Here is a 19755-nt window from a genome sequence, read left to right as displayed (position 1 = left end):
ACATTGACATCAAGCCTTTGGAACAGAATCTGGTCAAAGTCGTAGGTTTCATTGGGCATTTACAAAGGAGGAAGGAAACTGAGTAAAGAAGTTTCGAGATCAGATTTTGGACTTAACAACTATGCAGTGGAAGGCACTTTACTCTGTCAAAGGTGGCCTGGAGGAAGTAGGGAATTGTCAAAAGGGCAAAATTGGATGAATACCAAAAACTCAGATTAATTTTGACTTGGAAGATATTACAGAATCAAATGTGTCAGCTCTTCCTGGGTTATAGCTCCCACCAGCACACAGCCCTCTCCATTTTAACTAGACAGCTGCTGTTTGCCTGTCAGCCTGTGTGGGTGCAGGCACCACTGTGTCCTCTCTTTCATTACCGTCAAATATCACGATATTATCTCCTGATTTTTAACTTCCCAAAATCCCTCTTCATCTGGTGCATCCCAATCAGAGTTCCCCTTAACCTGCTCTGGTCCACTGAAAATATCCCTTTTTTAATCCCCCTTGTCCCTGAACTAGTCTTGTTGAATTTCTCCAGTGCCTATTCAATAACTTTGGCATTCCTCCTCAATGTTAGATTTAGAAAAGACCAGGATGAACAGGAAAAGAAATAACGTGGCATTGTGCTTTTCCCTTGCCCTCTCTGACTCTTCACAAGTGACAATTCCCCTTAGTTAGTTTGTTTGTTTTTTTTACTGAACTGTGTCCCAAAAGGCTGCATTAGAATTTATGGCCCTCCTCCAATTGTTTTTAATTAGATTTTCATCCCTCAAAACTATAAAAAACGCCCATGATCCTATCAACACCCTAACCGCTCACCTCCACACACACCCACCCCTGTTTGTACTCTTTCCTTTCTGTCATTACTAACCCTATCTCTTCTTGTTGCTGCTCTAACTCATGCTCTGTGGATACGGCCGATTGGTGTTGACGCTATTGCTTTGGGGGTCTCTGCTGTCACCGACAGTCTGTCCTTCCCCCCTCAGAAGGGGAGGAATCTGGTCTCGATCTGCCTTTGACAGTAAGTAATGATAAACGCATGTCATTTCAAACCTTCAATGGGCGATAACATTGAAGAGTTGTCTTCCTTTCTCGAGCCCAACGCACCTCTCAGAAAACAATTACAAATTGCTTCTGTCCTCATTAGGTAATGGATGCAAAAGAACAGGTGGAAATGGCAACAACGTACACTCCTTCAACACATTAAAACATCCAGATGCACTTCACAGGAGCAATACCAAAGAAGATTTCACCATAAGCACTATAAAGAGATGCTAGAACAGGTTAACAAAAGTTTGGTCAAAGAGATAGGTTTAAGGAGTATCTTAGATGAGGAGAGCAAGGTAGAGAGGTTAATAGAAGGAATTCCAGACCTTAGGATTTAAGTAACGGAAGGTACAGTTGCCAGTTGTGGAGCAATTAAAATCGAGGATCCCCAAAATGCTAAAATTGCAAGAGCTTACTTAGTTAGGGAGGGGCAAGAAAATGGAGGAATTTAAACATAAGAATGTAAAATTCCTCACACCACGAGTGCTAGTTGGTGTATGGTTAGAGGGATGAGTGACACTGGCTTCAGACTAACATTTAAGCCCAAGGTCTCTTTGTTCAGCAACACACCCTAGAACCTTACCATTAAGTGTATAAGTCCTGCCAAGATTTGCTTTCCCAAAAATGCAGCACCTCGCATTTATCTAAATTAAGCTCCATCTGCCACTCCTCAGGCCATTGGCCCATCTGGTCCAAATCCCGTTGTACTCTGAGGTAACCTTCTTCGCTGTCCACTACACCTCCAATTTTGGTGTCATCTGCAAACTTACTAACGATACCTCTTAAGCCCACATCCAAATCATTTATATAAATGACGGAAAATAGTGGACCCACTGGTCACAGGCCTCCAGTATGAAAAACAACCCTCCACCACCAGCTTCTGTCTTCTACCTTCGAGCATGTGCTGCATCCAAATGGTTAGTTCTCCCTGTATTCCATAGGATCTAGCCTTGCTAACCAGTCTCCCATGTGGAACCTTGTCGAATGCCTTACCAAAGTCCACGTCAATCACGTCTACTGCTCTGCCCTCATCTTTGTCCTCTTCGTTACTTCTTCAAAAAACTCAGTCAAATTCGTGAGACATGATTTCCCACGCACAAAGCCATGTTGAGTATCCCTAATCGGTCCTTGCCTTTCCAAATACAGGTAAATCCTGTCCCTCAAGATTCCCTCCAACAACTTGCCCACCACTGACGTCAGGCTTACTGGTCTATAGTTCCCTGGCCTGTCCTTACCACCCTTCTTAAAGAGTGCCACCACGTTAGCCAATCTCCAGTCTTCCGGCACCTGACCTGTGACTATCAATGATACAAATATCTCAGCAAGGGGCCCAGCAATCACTTCTCTAGCCTCCCACAGAGTTCTAGGGTGCACCTGATCAGGTCCTGAGGATTTAACCACTTTTATGTGTTTCAAGATATCCAGCACTTCCTCCTCTGTATTATGGACATTTTTCAAGATGTCACCATCTATTTCCCTACATTTTATATCTTCCATGTTCTTCTCCATAGTAAACACTGATGCAAAATACTCGTTTAGTATCTCCTGCGGCTCCACACAAAGGCCGCCTTGCTGATCTTTGAGGGGCCCTATTCTCTCCCTAGTTACCCTTTTGTCCTTAATGTATTTGTAAAAACCCTTTGAATTCTCCTGAGCAGGTCAAGTTTTGCACCTTCTCTAATAGGTACATCCACATTCTGAATCAGAAAATTTCCTTGTACACACTTAACAAATTCCTCTCCATGTAACACTATGGCAGCCCCAGTTTATGTTTGGAAAGTTAAAATCCCCTACCATAACTACCCTATTATTCTTACAGATAGCTGAGATCACCTTACAAGTTTGTTTCTCAATTTCCCTCTGACTATTAGGGGGTCTATAATACAATCCTAATAGGGTGATTATCCCTTTCTTATTTCTCAGTTCCACCCAAATAACTTCCCTGGATGTATTTCCGGGAATATCCTCCCTCAGCACAGCTGTGATACTATCCCTTATCAAAAATGCCACTCCCCCTCCTCTCTTGCCTCCCTTTCTATCCTTCCTGTAGCATTTGTATCCTGGAACATTAAGCTGCCAGTCCTACCCATCCCTGAGCCATGTTTCCATAATTGCTATGATATCCCAGTTCCATGCTCCTATCCATGTGCTGAGTTCATCTGCCTTCCCTGTTAGTTTAATTTATTAGTCCTACCTTGTCCCTGCCTGCCCTGACTGTTTGACTCGCTTCTGTTCTCAGCTGTACCCGTCTCAGATCGATCTCTTTCCTTGCTATCTCCCTGGGTCCCACCCCCCCCCATCTTACTAGTTTAAATCCTCCCGAGCAGCTCTAGTAAATTTCCCTGCCAGTATATTATTCCCCTTCCAATTTCGGTGCAATCTGTCCTTCTTGTACAGGTCACTTCTACCCCAGAAGAGATTCCAATGATCCAAAAATGTGAATCCTTCTCCCATACACCAGCTCCTCAGCCATGTATTCATCTGCTCTATCCTCCTATTCCTACCCTCACTAGCTCGTAGCACCGGGAGTAATCCAGATATTACCACTCTCCTTTTTAAATTCCTGCCTCTCTATAATCTCCCTTCAAAGTCTCATCCTTTTCCCTTCCTATGTCATTGGTTCCAATGTGTACAATGACCTCCTGCTGGTCCCTCTCCCCTTTGAGAACATTCTGCACCCTCTCTGAGACATCCTTGATCCTGGCCCCAGGGAGGCAACACACCATTCTGATTTTTTGCTGCTGGCCACAGAAACATCTGTCTGTGTCTTGGACTAGAGAGTCCCTTAACACAAACGATCTCTTGGAACCCGACGTACCCTTCATTGCATTAGAGTCTGTCTCAATACCAGAAACTTGGCTGTTCATGCTAAATCTCCCTGAGTATCCATCACCCCCTACATTTTCCAAAACAGTATACTTGTTTGAGATGGGGATAGCCACAGGACACTCCTGCACTACCTGCCTACCCCTCCTATCTTTCCTGCATAAACCCACCTACTTGACTGTATCTGTGACTGTTCTCCCTTCCTATAATTGCCATCCATCACACCCCCTTGCTCTTGTAAATGCCTCATTGCCTCCAACAGTCGCTCCAACCGAATCATTCAATCTGCTCGGATTCGCAACCAATGACATTTATTGCAGATGTAATCCTCAGTAACATGTAAACTTTCCCTAAACTCCCACATCTGACAAGAAGAGTATATCACTCTACTAAGGGCCATTTTAGCTTCTTCCAATCAGCAGATCAAGAAAATAGCACTGTTTTATTCCTCTGCAAAATACTGTTCCAGGCTAACTTAATACTTATGGCTTATATTGTTAAGTTTAATCAAGAGACATATCTCAAATAAAACATATAATCCAGAAAGAACCCACTCTACTCACTTTTGTAGATTTACAGCAAGGCTATACTTAAAACTTCACTTATCTGTCTCTGTGCTGTGACGTCTCCCAAACGGGTTCCTCCAAGGTCCACTGTGAATTTCACTGTTTGTTAATTTTTCCAGATGCACTCCGATGTCCAGCGCAAAATGAATTCAACAGCAAAGGCAGTAACTGCACAGGTTCACTGCTGCGTGAGGGAGCAGTGTGGGTCTCTCTCTCTCTCTCTCTCTCTCTCTCTCCTGCACTGACCTTACCATGTGCTGCCTTTGCTTGTTCCTGTCCCTTTTATAAATGCCATTGTTTTGATTTTTTTGCAACAGCATATAAAACAGTAATTGCTGCTCCTGGACTTCAAGGAAATCAACTCCTAAAATACCTCAAAAAAGGAGCAGCTGTTACAGCCAGAAATGTTTCCTGTCCTCCATCTTGGATTAGGTAGTCAAAAGGGAATTCTTTTATGGCTGCAGAGTAATGAGTAGGATTGTTGATTCAAAAAGCTGCAACAAGTCAAATGACCTCCCGTACATGTCACGTACTATCATTAAATCCAACCAGGCTTTGTGGAGCAATTAGCATGTCTGCCAATATTGGCTAAAACACTTAACATTTTCTATCCAGTCTGGGGCAAAAGAGACCTATTCCACAATGGCAGACTGCATTTAAACTGAAATAAAAATATGAAATGCAGGTGCTGGAAATCTAAAACAAAACCAGAAATTGCTGGAGAAGCCCGATATATCTAACAGCATCTGTGGAGAGAATGCAGAGTCGACATTTTGGGTCCAGTGACCCTTTTTCAGAATAGTGTTAAAAATCCAAAATATGACAAGTCAGTTTTCAGAGAGCAGACTTCAATGGGACAAAAGCAGAGCTTGAGTGCTTTGACTGGAAGGACTTATGCCCAAAACTTCAATTCTCCCGCTCCTTGGATGCTGCCTGACCTGCTGTGCTTTTCCAGCATTACACTCTCTGATCTCCAGCATCTGCAGTGCTCACTTTCTCCCAGGATTGACTGGCGCAAGGTGTTGGTGGGAAAAACAGTAACTGAAGAATTGTGTGGCTTCAAAGAAAAGTTGGATCAGATACTGACAAGGTATAGTCCATCAAAGGGGAAAGATGGGACAAATCAATTCAGAGCTCTGTCTCTGACAAAGGAGATAGTAATTAAGATAAAGGAGAGAACATTGTATTTGTGATAAATGTCAGGTAGAAATATAGTTGAGAACCAAGAGGACTATTGAAGATTCCAGTGGGAGGTGAAAAAGCATATTAAAGAAGCAAAGATGAATTGAGAAAAGACTGGCAGCCAACAGAAAGGAAATCCCAAACTTGCATATAAATAGTAACCGAGTAGCAAATAGAAGGAAGGCAATTTGAGACCAAAAAGATGACTTGCACATGGCTGCAGGGGGCAACGCTGAGGAGTTAAAAGAATACTTTGTATCTGTCTTTACCAATAAGGTAGATGCTACCATAGCCCTGGTGACTTGAAGAGGAAACTGTCCCACAAGAAAGGTTAAAAGGAAGAAGTGTTGGATTGAGTGTGGATACTTCAAGTTAACAACAGGATCTTGACCAGATGGGCCAATGGGCTGAGAAGTGGCAGATGGTGTTTAATTCAGATAAATGCGAGATGCTGCATTTTGGGAAAGCAAATCTTAGCAGGACTTATACACTTAATGGTAAGGTCCTAGGGAGGATGCTGAACAAAGAGACCTTGGAGTGCAGGTTCATAGCTCCTTGAAAGTGGAGTCGCAGGTAGATAGGATAGTGAAGAAGGCATTTGGTATGCTTTCCTTTATTGGTCAGAGTATTGAGTACAGGAGATGGGAGGTCATGTTGCGGCTGTACAGGACATTGGTTAGGCCACTGCTGGAATATTGCATGCAATTCTGGTCTCCTTCTTATCAGAAAGATGTTGTGAAACTTGAAAGGGTTCAGAAAAGATTTACAAGGATGTTGCCAGGGTTGGAGGATATGAGCTACAGGGAGAGGCTGAACAGGCTGGGGCTGTTTTCCCTGGAGTGTGGGAGGCTGAGGGGTGACCTTATAGAGGTTTACAAAATTATGAGGGGCATGTATAGGGTAAATAGGCAAAGTCTTTTCCCTGGGGTTGGGAAGTCCAGAACTAGAGGGCATAGGTTTAGGGTGAGAGGGGAAAGATATAAAAGAGACCTACGGGGCAACATTTTCACACAGAGGGTGGTACGAGTATGGAATGAACTGCCAGAGGAAGTGGTGGAGGCTGATACAATTGCAACATTTAAGAGGCATTTGGATGGGTACGTGAATAGGAAGGGTTTGGAGGGATATGGACCGGTTGCTGGCAGGTGGGACTAGATTGGGTTGGATATCTGGTCAGCATGGACTGGTTGGACCGAAGGGTCTGTTTCCATACTGTACATCTCTATGACTCTATGACTGTGTGAGATGCATCAAAGATATTGAAGTGAGTGTGGAAATTGCAGGGGCACTAGCCATAATCTTCAGTCTCCTCTAAATGCAGGAGAAGTGCCAGATGCTTGGAGAATTGAAAGCCTCATGTCTTTGTGTAAAAAAAAAAAATGTAGTAAGGATATGCCCAGCAATTGCCAGTTAGTTTAACTTCAGTTGTGAGAAAACCTCGAGAAATAATTGAGGGATAGAATTAGTGGTTCCATGGAGAAAAATAGATTGATCAGGAAGAGTCCGCAAGAATTTCCAAATGAAAGATCATATTTAATTAACTTTCCGGACTTTCTTGAAGAAGTAACAGTAAGAGTCAGTAAGTGTAATGCTGTTGGTGTAGTGTCCATGACTTTCTAGAAGGATTTTGATGTCGTGCCACATATCACGCTTGTGGGAAAAGTTATGGACCATGGAATAAAAGGAACAATTGCAATGTGGAGGCACAAGTGGCTGAGTGATAGGAAACAGAGTAATGATCAATGGATATTTTTCCACTAGAGGGAGGTATGTAGTGAGTTCCCAGAGGTCTGTATTTGGACCCTTGCTTTTACTGACATATATTAAAGTGCAGTGGGCAGTTTGAAAGTTTGTCTATAATGCAAAACTTGGAAGCATTGCAAACTGTGAGGAGGGCAGTGTAAAAATTCCAAAGGACGTAGACAAGTTGGTGGACTGGCTGGTTAAGGAGCTGAAGCAGTTCAGTACAGGGAAGTGTGAGGTGATGTGTTTTGGTTGGAAGAGCATGGAGAAGCATCAAAAGTTAAACAGTTAAATTTTAACAGGGGTGTAGGAGCCTGGATATATGTGTGCACAGATCATTGAAGGTGATGGGACAGGTAATGAAAGTTAATAAAGAATAGAGTGTTCATGGCTTTATTAATAGTGGTCTACAGTACAAGAACATGGAAGTGATGTTGAACTTATTAGATCTCACCCAGAGTATTGTGCATAGTTCAATTTAGGAAGGATGTGAATGCATTGGAGAGAATGCATGTGAGATTTACAAGAATAGTTCCATGGATGAGAGACTTTCAGGAGGATATGATTGGAGAGGTTGGAACTGTCCTTATTGAAGTGATGAAGATCAAGGGGAGATGTGATAGTTTCCAAATAATGAGAGGTTAGCATATAGAGAGAAATTACTCTCGCTTATAAAAGAATCAGGAATGAGAGCAGTTTCAAGTGATTTGCAAGCGATGTGATTTGCAAATGTGATGTGAGAAGAAACCATTTTCACAAAGTGAGTAGTTAGAGTCTGGAATGTACTGACTGGAAACGTGTTGAGCCAGGTTCAATTAAGGCATTCAGCAGAGTATTGGATAATTATTAAAATAGAAGGAATATGCAAGTGAATGGGAAAAAAGGCAGGAGAATGGCACCAAATCATGATGGTCATTTAGAGTGCTGGTGCAGACATGATGGGCTGAATGACATGCTTCTACATAACAATTCTGTGATTGTGACAAACAAGTTTTTAAGGATGTTCTTTCTGTGAGCTTCCATTTACTACAATCCCATTAACTGACTTGATAAAACTGAGACCATATGGAATTGGGGAACAATTTCAGACATGGGTACAGAATTGGTTAAGAGATGGGAGACAGAGAGTGGGAGTAATGTGTATGTACTCTAAGCAGCAGGATGAACTTAGTGGTTCCCACAGGACTTTAAGCCTCATCTTTCTACTCATTAGTTGGAGGGATACAGAGCAATGTGTCTGAGTTTGCTGATGCGGTCCAGCCAGGCAGTGCAGAAGGGAGATAGAGTTGGAAAGGAAGATTGACTAACGTGAATTGATGAGAATGGGGCAGATGGAATTTCAATGTGGGCAAATGTGAGGTCATCCACTTTCACCCCAAGAAATATGAAGCTGGTTGTAATGCTCCCTCACCAATCCGTTTGAAAGTAGAGGGACCTGGAAAATCCAACACAAGACCTACCCACAGCTGATTCCACCCCCAACCCCCCAACTGAATCTGTCTGAAATTTGACAAGGTAGGTAGCGATGTCACTCCACCTGCCTCCCTTTGAGTCTCATTCCTGATGAAGGGCTTATGCCTGAAACGTCAATTCTCCTGCTCTTCGGATGCTGCCTGACCAGCTGTGCTTTTCCAGCAACACACTCTCGACTCTGATCTCCAGCATCTGCAGACCTCACTTCTCTCCCCCCCCCCGCTGTCTACCTATGAGCCTCTTGAAGTCCATAAATTCCAAATTAACCACTTGAGGGCTTCCTCCAGCTTCCACCATCACTTTAGCTGTTACCGCAGGGCACCTGCACTATCTCGGAAGTTGGTGGTTTTAACGGAATTGCTCTTGTTAGACAAGGTTCAGGATGGAGGGTGGGCAGTTCCTAGGGCAGGTCCTCTGTGCCCATTGCCCACTGCTGCGCCTGACATTAGCCAAGCATCTGATTGGCATGGTTCGTGGGTTGGGCCCACACAGTTCTTTCCAGATGGTGAGAAAGTAAGGGCAGTAGGGGTTCAGAGAGATTTTGGAGGTGTGAGTAAAGAAGTCACTAAAAGCCGTAATGTAAATTGGTGGGATTTGTGCTGCAGCAATAAAATGCTCTGACCAGACTCCATTTAGTTAATTAACCTAGTTCTAGCACTGCACTTTGGGAAGGATCTATTGGCCTTAAAGGTGAAATCAGATTCACTGGAATGATACTGCAGTTATAAACAGAGAAGTATGAGAAGTTGTATCATCTGAGTTTGAACTACCTTGAGTGTGCAAGACAACATAGTGATTTAATTTCAAGCAATTAAGATTATTGAAGGGTTTGATGGGATGGAGGGTAACTATTTCCTCAAATGGAAAGTCCAGAACTATCTGACACATCTTAAAGTTACAGCTGGATTGTTCAGGGCTCTTGTCAGGGAGCACTTCATTCTTCATAAAAAAGTTAGTGGACATTTGGAACTTAGTCCCACAAAATGTTGCTCGGTCTGAAGCCACTGCATGAAGAGCAGACTAAGTGGCCTCATCCTGCATATTTATTCCCAATTCCAGGCAGCCTTCATGTGAACGGAGGCATTATGACCTTTAAATGCAATATGAACAGTGTCCTGTAGGTGGTGTGCTAGTCTGTTCTGAGACAGGAGAAGGCAAGTGGTATTGCTGCAAAAGCAGATATTGGAAATACAGAATAGAAAGCGGAAAGTGCTCAATAGGTCAGGTAGTAACTGAGGACTAAGAAACAGAGTTACTGTTTGATGAAAGGGTATTGACCTGAAACCTTAACCTTGTTTCTCTCACTTCAGAAGGTGCACAGTCTGCTGAGTATTTCCAGAAATTTCTGCCCTTTTGATAACTAATGTTGGGGTTCAGTTTCTGAGCCAAGAATATACCTGAGTCCTGCTATGTTCCCACAGGAGATGTCCAATATCCTGGCACAGAAGCAGCTGAGGTCCATAATTTTAAACGTAAGTACAATAAAGACCCGAAGCTCTGATTTGGAGGTGCTGGTGTTGGACCAGGGTGGACAAAGTTAAAAATCATACAACACCAGGTTATAGTCCAACAGGTTTATTTGGAACTCTGAAACATTCAATAGCTTTTTTTGTAAATTAAATTTAAAATCATTTCCCCTTCCAAGAAAACCACTACCTCTTAAACATGACCATGTCTGCAGCAAAAGGCAGAGTCTTGACTCATGAAGTAATGTGTAGCTTTTTATTTTGGAAAGGTAATCCAGTGTTGTGGTCATAGAGCTGGTTCCTAATTCAGGTAATTCTTTCATGGGATGTAGGCATCATTGACTGGGCCAGCATTTGTTGTCCATCCCTATAGTAGAGTCAGATATATTTAAGCGATTCTTGGATAGGCAGATGGATGATAGTAAAATGTAAGGTATGTAGGTTAGTTTGATCTTAGAGTAAGATAAAAGGTCAGCTGGAATTGGTTTACCTTAGTTGGCTGGATTGTTGGTTTACAGAGCATTGTGATGCCAACAGCGTGGATTCAATTCCCTTCACTGGTTTGAGGTTACTATGATGGGCTCTCCGTCTCAATCTCCTCCCTCGCTTGAGGTTTGGTGGCCCTCAGGTTAAATCACCATCAGTCGCTTCTCTCTCTAATGAGAGAGCAGCCCCTATGGTCTGGTAAGGCTATGACGACACAACAACAACAAATAGGTCAGCACAACATTGAGAACCGAAGGGCCTGTACTGCTCTGTTCTATATATAAATGACTGCTGCTTGAGAAAGTGGTGGTGAGCTGCCTTCTTGAGCTGCTATAGTCATTGGGGTAGAGATAGACCCACAATGCTATCAGGGAGGGAGGACATTTCAGGATCTTGACTCAGTGACACTGAAGGAATGATGATATCTCCAAGTTGGAAATGATTGAAAAGAGCGATTTGGAGGGGAACTTGCTGGTGTGGATTTCCTATTTATCTGCTGCCCTTGTCCTTCTCGTTGGTAGTTGCTTTGTGTTTAGAAGGTGCTGCCTGAGAAGCTTGGTGAATTCCTGCAGAACATCTTGTAGATGGTCCACACTGCTGCTCCCAAGTGTCGTCAGTGGAGGAAGCAAATGTTTGTAGATATAGTACCGATCAAGTTGGATGTTTTGGCCTATATGGTGTCAATACAGGGATAGAAGGCTCTATAGCCAAGTTTGCAGATGACACAAAAATAGGCAGGATGGTAAATTGTAATGAAGAAATAAGAACCTTACAAATGGATATAGATAGGTTAGGAGCCTGGGCCAAAATGTGGTAGATGGAGTTTAATATGGATAAGTGTGAGGTCATTCATTTTGGTCAAAAAAATGGGAAGAGACTTCGGGGTGTTCCGGTACAGAGGGATCGGGGTGTCCTCGTTCATGAGTAACATAAAAATAGCAAGCAGGTACAGGAGATAGTAAAGGAAGCGAATGGAAAGTTGGCTTTTATAGCTAAAGCTGAAAATGTGTCGCTGGAGAAGCGCAGCAGGTCAGGCAGCATCCAGGGAACGGGAGAATCGACGTTTCGGGCATAAGCCCTTCTTCAGGAAACAGGAGAATCGACGTTTCGAGCATAAGCCCGAAGAAGGGCTTATGCCCGAAATGTCGATTCTCCTGTTCCCTGGATGCTGCCTGACCTGCTGCGCTTCTCCAGCAACACATTTTCAGCTCTGATCTCCAGCATCTGCAGACCTCACTTTCTCCTTTTATAGCTAAAGGAATAGAATATAAAGATAAGAAAGTATTGTTGCAACTATACAAGGTATTGATGAGAACACACCTGGAGTATTGTGCCCAATTTTGGTCCCCTTATTTAAGGAAAGATGTAGTGGCATTGGAGGCAGTTCAGAGGAGGTTCACAAGATTGATCCCAGAGATGATGGGTTTGTAGTTTGAAGAGAGATTGAACAATTTAGGCCTATACTCTCTGGAATTTAGAAGAATGAGGGGAGATCAAATTGAGGTGTTCAAGATGATAAAAGGTGTGGATAAAATAGACATGGAGCAGATGCTTCCTCCTGTGCGGCATTCTAGGATGAGAGGTCATAGTCTCAGGATAAGGGGCAGCAAATTTAAAACAAAGTTGAGGAGAAACTACTTCTCCCAAAGGATTGTGAATCTGTGGAAGTCGCTACCCCAAAGTGCAGTGGATGCTGGGACAGTGAGTAAACTTAAGGAGGAGTTGGACAGATTTTTAATTGTTAATGGGTTGGAGGATATGGAAAGAAGGCAGGAAAATGGGGGTGAGGAGCTTACCAGAGTCAAAAGGTGTGGTGCTGGCGAAGGAGGAGCAGGCAAATCGACATTTCGAGCATAAGCCCTTCATCAGGAAGGGCTTGACTGAAGGGCTTATTCTTGAAATGTCGATTCTCCTGCTCCTCGGATGCTGCCTGGCCTGCTGTGCTTTTCCAGCACCATACTTTTTGACTCTGATCTCCAACATCTGCAGTCATCACTTTCTCCTGAGGAGCATATCAGCCATGATCGAATGGCGGAGCTGATTTGATGGACCGAATAGCCTAATTTTGCTCCTATATCTAATGAATTTTTGAATTAATAAACTCTCAAGTATTATTGGAGCTGCACTAATCTAGGCAAGTGCAAAATATTGTGAATTATGACTTGTAGGTGGTGAACAAGGATTGGGAGGTTAGTTACTTGCATCTAACCTGTTGTTGTACCCACCATATTTACATGGCAAGTCCAGTTTAGCATCTGGTTACTGATAAGCCCCAGAATGATGCTTTGAGATTCAGTGATGGTAATGCATTGAATGTTAATGGGAGATAGTTTGTTTGTTTGTTTTTGTTGGAGGTGGGCATTGTCTGACATGTGGCAGGAGTGTTAATTGCCAGTTGTCAGCTCAAACCAGGTCTTGTGGTATTTAGACACTGACTGCTTCAGTACCTGAGGGGTCACAAATGGTGCTGAATGTTGTGCAATCATCACCGAATGTCCCCGTTTCTGGTCATTTGAAGCAGCTGGAGATGATTGGGCTGAAGAAACTACCCTGAGGAACTCCTGTGGAGATGTCCTGGAGCTGCGATGACTGACCTCCAATAATCACAACCATCTTCCTTTATGCCCAGTATGACTCCATTATGCGTATAGAATCCATCTAACAGGCCCCGCTGTCAAGGAAAGGCCTCCAAGCATTTTCAAAGATCCATCCCACCCTGGCAATGCTTTTCTACAACCTCTACCATCAGGGAGAAGGTACAGAAGCCTGAACACATGCACCAGGTGGTTTAAAAACAGTTTCTACCCTACTGTTGTTAGAATACTGAATGGACTCTCAAACTTTTAGCATTTGCCTGTATCTGTGTTTTGTTTTGCCGTTGTTTACCTATTATTTACTTATCTATGCTATTTAACTCAGTGATCTATCTTGCTCGCAAGACAAAGCTTTTCACTGTGCCTTGGTACATGTGACAATAAATTCAATTCAATTCAATTCCAACCAGCAAATTGTGCTCCTCCTGATTTCCATTGATTTCAGTTTTGCTAGGGCTCCTTGATTGAATGCAACCATGGTGTGAAGGGCTGTCACTCTCATTTTACTTCTGGAATTCAGCTCTTTCATCCATGTTTGAACCAAGGCTGTAATGAGGTCAGGGCTGAATGCCTTTGGCAAATTCCAAAGTAAGTGCCATTGGGCAGGTTACTGCTAAGCAAGAGCTGCTTGACGTCACTGATGGCACTTTCCATCACTTGACTCATGAGTGAGAGTAGACTGATGGGGACCTGCTGCTTACACTGTTTGACATACAAACAGTCTTATTTTATAGCTTCAAGAGATTGATGCCTAATGCCTGGTACTGCTCCTGGCAAGTCCCTCGATACTCTTCATTGATTGCCTTTCTTGATGGTAATGGCTGGGCGGGGGATGTGTTTAAATCCTGTTTTGAAAATTTCAATTTAATTTTTAAATAAGAAGCTGGTGACTGTAAAAGTTACCCTGACTTTGGTTCACTATCAAATTTACCTTTTTTCCACTTGTTCTGGGCCTATCTATGACTCCAGTCCCCTATCAAAGTGATTAATTCTTAACTGTTCCCTCTGAAATAGCTCTGCAAGTTATCCAGTTATTTCAAATCTTAGTCAAGATTAGAGTGGTGCTGGAAAAGCACAGCAGGTCGGGCAGCATCTGAGGAGCAGGATGGCTTTTGCCCAAAACGTTGATTTTCCTGCTCCTCGGATGCTGCCTGACCTGCTGTGTTTTTCTAGCACTACTCTAATCTTGACTCTAATCTCCAGCATTTGCAGTACCCACTTTCGCCTGTTTCAAATCTTAGACAATTAGGGAAGGGCAATACATGGTCACCTTTCCAGTGACATCCTGAATGTGAATGCATGTTAAAATGCATAGCTCCTTGAGTAGTGACCAGCTTGGCTCTGCTTCCTAACAGGAATAATGTAGAGGTGCTGGTATTGGACTGGGGTGGATAACTTATCTCGGGAATGTGACTTAAAAGAAGTTCTGGGATTCACAAATTAATTAATCAAAACCTGCAACCCTTCCCAAAAGGTGAAAGACTTAACAAAAATCTAGGTTTGTTCAATATATTGCATCAGTTGTATGACACTATAATCTTTTGCTTATACATTCTGTGTCTTATGATCCTATTCCACTAGCTACCTGATGGAGGAGCAGCGCTCCGGAAGCTTGTCCTTCCAAATAAACCTGTTGGTCTATAACCTGGTCTCAGGTGATTTTTAATAGGTTTAAAGTTGTCTTTACCAATGTACAGAACCTTTGCCTGATAGAGTAACAGGTCCAGGCTTTTATCACTTGAACAGTCTTTTCCAAATGTCCATGTACAATGAAAATGCTTGCTGTCTTTATTTTATAGCACATTATTCGAGGAAACCGTCCAATCAAAACAGAAATGGCCCATCAGCTGTATGTCCTTCAGGTTCTGACCTTTAACCTTCTAGAGGAGCGGATGATGACCAAGATGGACCCTCAGGATCAAGTTAGTGATTGGTTTAATTATTGTTTAGTTACTAGTCACTTTCCTCCATTTTATTTTTCTCTTTCAGTTTAATGTCTCATCTGATAAGCAGCACCTCATCAGTGTTAGCACTCCCTCCGTTCTGCATTGAATTCCAATCTGAATTGTGTACTGAAGTCCTGAAGTAAGGCTTGATGCTATAACTTACTGGCTGTGGGACACATGACGTTGTGACCAGGCACACCTGGGGAGCTCATAGAGTTAAATGCTGTCATGCTCGTCGCTCCCTTGGTCTTTCCTCTGAAAAAAGCCAAACTTAGTCACAGGTTCCTAACTAATCTTAGCTTTTTATTTACCCTTTCCAGCCTCTGTGGTATCCAGCTTTTCACATTGTTTTCTTAATGGCCAATAGATTGGGCAGAGAATATAACATTGTGGTACCCAGCTGCAAAATGCCAGCAAAGGAAATCTTTCATATGTGTCTGTACATGCTTCAAAATCTATTACTGCAGAGTAACATCCTTGGCACACTCTAGCTTTCAGATAATCAATGTTATTTGGGAGCCAAGAGTGAACATTTACTGGTAATCCAGGTCTTAGCCTGTCGTCCCTCTGACCAGGATCATGTCTGACCCTAGAAATGTCTTCTTTCAAAGGGTCATGAATCTGTGGAATTCATACCTGAGTGCAGTGGATGCTGGGATACTTGAGTAAATTTGAGGCAAAAGTAGATTTTTAATGAGTAATAGGTTGAATGATTGTGGAGAGCAGGTAGAGAAAGTGGAGTTAAAGCTGAGATGAGATCAGCCACGATTGTATCAAATGACAGAGCAGCCCGAGGGGCTGAATTGCCAGCTCCTCCTCCTGGTTGTTATGCCCTTATCCTCTTGCTGACCCTGATCAGGTCTGTTTGTATGTATAGTTTAAATTTGATTCCATCAGAAGGGTTGTTGGTTACACAGTCAGGAGAGTACAGTAATCTTAATCTCTGAAATGTAAAATGATAGAAATTTGCAGCTTGGAAGGAGGCCATTCAGCCCACAAGTAGTCACCAGCCTAAATCCACATTCCAGCTCTTGGTTCATAATCTTGTGCTTGACAGCACCTCAAATACATATCCAACTACTTCTTCAATGATGAGTGTTGCTTTCTGCCTTCCAACAACGTTTGGATTATGGGTCCCAGATCTCTGCTGACTCCCATCTGGAAAGATTTCCCCTCAAATTCCCTCTAACCTCCTTGCACTTGTCGTAAATCCTGGTTATAGACCCCTCAACCAAGGGGACTAGGTTCTTCCTGATAAAGTACCTCATAATTTTGAACATTTTAATTAGATCTTAACTCAACTTTCCTGTTCAAAACAAAAAACCTTGGTCTAGCCCATCTCTATCTTACAACCCCAAATTTCTAACCTTGTGATAAGTGTTCTGTGTAGTCACACCTTTAGCTGATATGATAGCTGACCTTCTGTGTTTCAGGAATGGGAATGGTATGTCCAGATTGGAGATTCATGCTGATCATTCTTAATCCTTCCTTCTGTTTGTCACAGGCTCAAAGGGATATCATATTTGAACTGCGAAGAGTTGCCTTTGATGCTGAATCTGATCCAAACAGCAGCAGCAATCTGGAGAAGCGGAAAGCCATGTACACGAGGGATTATAAAATGCTGGGGTTTGTGGTAGGTGCAGGCAGCATTGTCCAATCGGGAACTCTCTTTAATGAGAATTTACAGTAGAAATGTCTGTCGTCACATGATCCTCTAAATTCACTTGTCGCTGAAATGCAAGAATGACTAAACAAATTTCCTTTCAAGCAATCTGAGAAAATAGAGTCTTGGTTTTTGAAAATAGAGACTTGTGCCCCTTTGCGCAGACAGAGGGGGTGGGGGAAGATTTGCCGATGATACAAAGTTAGGTGGACAGGCAGGTAGTACTGAGGAAGTGGGGAGGCTGCAGAAAGATCTAGACAATTTGGAGGAGTGGTCCAGGAAATGGTTGATGGAATTCAATGTGAGCAAATGCGAGGTCTTGCACTTTGGGAAAAAGAATAGAAGCATGGATTACTTTCTAAATGGTGAGAAAATTCGTAAAGCCAAAGTACAGAGGGATCTGGGAGTGCAAGTTGAGGATTCTCTAAAGGTAAACATGCAGGTTGAGTCCGTGATTAAGAAAGCGAATGCAATGTTGTCAATTATCTCAAGAGGGTTGGAATATAAATGCACTATTGTGCTACTGAGACTTTATAGAGCTCTGGTTAGGTCCCATTTGGAGTACTGTGTCCAGTTTTGGTCCCCACACCTCAGGAAGGACATACTGGCACTGGAGCGTGTCCAGTGGAGATTCACACGGATGATCCCTGGAATGGTAGGTCTAACATACGAGGAACGGCTGAGGATCCTGGGATTTTATTCATTGGAGTTTAGAAGATTAAGGGGAGATCTAATAGAAACTTACAAGATAATACATGGTTTGGAAAGGGTGGACACTAGGAAATTGTTTCCGTTAGGCGAGGAGACTAGGACCCGTGGACACAGCCTTAGAATTAGAGGGGGTAAATTCAGAACAGAAATGCGGAGACATTTCTTCAGCCAGAGAGTGGTGGGCCTGTGGAATTCATTGCCACAGAGTGCAGTGGAGGCTGGGACACTAAATGTCTTCAAGGCAGAAATTGATAAATTCTTGATGTCACTAGGAATTAAGGGCTACGGGGAGAATGCAGATAAGTGGAGTTGAAATGCCCATCAGCCATGATTGAATGGCAGAGTGGACTCGATGGGCCGAATGGCCTTACTTCCGCTTTTATGGCTTATGGTCTTATGGTCTAAGGTGGTTTATTGATGGGCAGAGTCTCACTATGATGCCACTGTCTCAATTCTGTGTGCAAATGACCCCCAACGTATAAATGTCCTGGAATCCTGTGTTACCAAGAGTAAGCTCTTGTTTGGTGTAGTGTTGACACAGTATGCTTTCCAAATCCAGGGCACCAGAGGAATTGGCATTCCCGAATTGAATTGAACTGAATTTATTGTCATGTGTACTGAGGCACAGTGACAAGTTTTGTCTTGTGAGCAATACAGACAGACCATCTTATTGGGCACTATGCTGCATGTAAATTGGAAAAGTGCCAGTGTATGGGTCTGTTGAATCTTGTCCAAGGGTCATGTGTGGCTTTTATCCTGTTTCACTTTGTCTCTACCATTCTCACTGCTCAGATTTATATTTCACGTTGCTGATTTGGTGTAAGAATTTAGCATTTCACTCTCACGGTACTGAGCTGGTGCCGATTCCGACATTTCCTTTATTCTTCCCGCTTCCAATTTTCTCTTCTTCCAGTCCCACCGTCAGTGTAGGCCTCACTGGTTTGAACAGCCCTAGTGGGATCTTAGTTAGAATTGCCAGTCTCTTTTTGCTATCGGGGGGAGCAGCAATCCCAGTCAAGACTGGCCCATCTTCTTGCAAGTCAGTGTTTTCCAGCAGCCTGTCTGGCTCACCAGCTGTTATGGATTCATTTCCTGGGGTATTAAGGAAACCAGAGCAAATATGCAGCCTATCACTCTGATAAGAATATTGGATTAGATTCACATATTCTTATAAATGCCAGTTTACAGACATGAGATAGAGGCTTTATTTCTGTTTGCTCCTGAAGTACAGCAAACATTTTCTTAACCAGCACCTATCGGACTAGAGGTGTGCCAGTTGATCAATATTCTGGACAATCAAGAGGTCCACATAACCATGGTAAACCCTGATCAAGCAAACCTTTTGAGACACCAGCATCCCTCAAAGAATCTATGTAAAATTATTGTCGCACCTCTTAAAATCAATGTAAAAACACACAATAAGTAATGGGAATGTAATGCAAAGTGTATACATGTCACAGTTAAACTTTGTTTACAGCTTTAAAATGCAGATTTTGCAATATGAGGTACGTAATTTTGCCAATTTATTGAGGGTGCCGGTTTAAACAAAGTTTGCGGCATTGTAACTTCCACTACGAATTCTAATTCATTCTGAACATCTAGCAGTTCTTCGATTGAAATACAGAAAGCACCAGAGACACTTGTGCAGCCAGCCCCTCCTATACAAGCTGTGCTCAAAGCTGCCAGTCAATTGAGATGCCAAAAGAAATTCCTTGCCAACATTCGATAATCCAAAATAGTGCCAGATCCAGTCTGGCCCCAATTTTGTATTATGTAAAACGTCTCTTTGTCATGAGATCATCTCTACCTCAGGCCAAACCACTTGCAGCTCGCTTAGAGGAATTCAGTGAATTGGCAGCATGTTCTACATGTGGAAAAGAACTACCTCCTCTTAATGTTCCCTCAAAATTGCACAGCCAATGTAGCAATCCGAGAGTCGTGCATAGGCTGTGAATGGGTTGGGTCCTTTAAATTCCTGTGCAAAAAAAAAAATTGAGAAGGACCACACACTTTAGGAAATTGCTTGTCCACCTGAAATATATTAATTTGAGTCTC

The 19755-nt window shown here is 42.8% G+C and overlaps 1 protein-coding gene across 5 annotated transcripts in view; it reads left to right on the top strand.

The window, feature by feature from the left end:
- The window catches only part of LOC122559944 (engulfment and cell motility protein 2), a 174214-nt gene that overhangs the window by 101408 nt on the left and 53051 nt on the right, over window positions 1–19755 (top strand). For 3 of the 5 annotated variants that reach the window (XM_087994986.1, XM_087994984.1, XM_087994985.1), the window contains 4 exons: window positions 965–1018; window positions 10256–10306; window positions 15180–15302; window positions 16831–16959. In XM_087994986.1, the coding sequence (XP_087851112.1) occupies window positions 965–1018; window positions 10256–10306; window positions 15180–15302; window positions 16831–16959 (357 nt within the window). The remainder of the gene's footprint in view (window positions 1–964; window positions 1019–10255; window positions 10307–15179; window positions 15303–16830; window positions 16960–19755) is intronic. The other 2 variants (XM_087994988.1, XM_087994987.1) reach the window with 1 other exon arrangement.

Source organism: Chiloscyllium plagiosum, unplaced genomic scaffold (assembly GCF_037043375.1).
Source record: "Chiloscyllium plagiosum isolate Xiang-an unplaced genomic scaffold, Cpla_swu_hap1 HiC_scaffold_15, whole genome shotgun sequence".
NCBI lineage: Eukaryota > Metazoa > Chordata > Chondrichthyes > Orectolobiformes > Hemiscylliidae > Chiloscyllium > Chiloscyllium plagiosum.
This window is presented reverse-complemented; position numbering and strand designations above follow the sequence as displayed.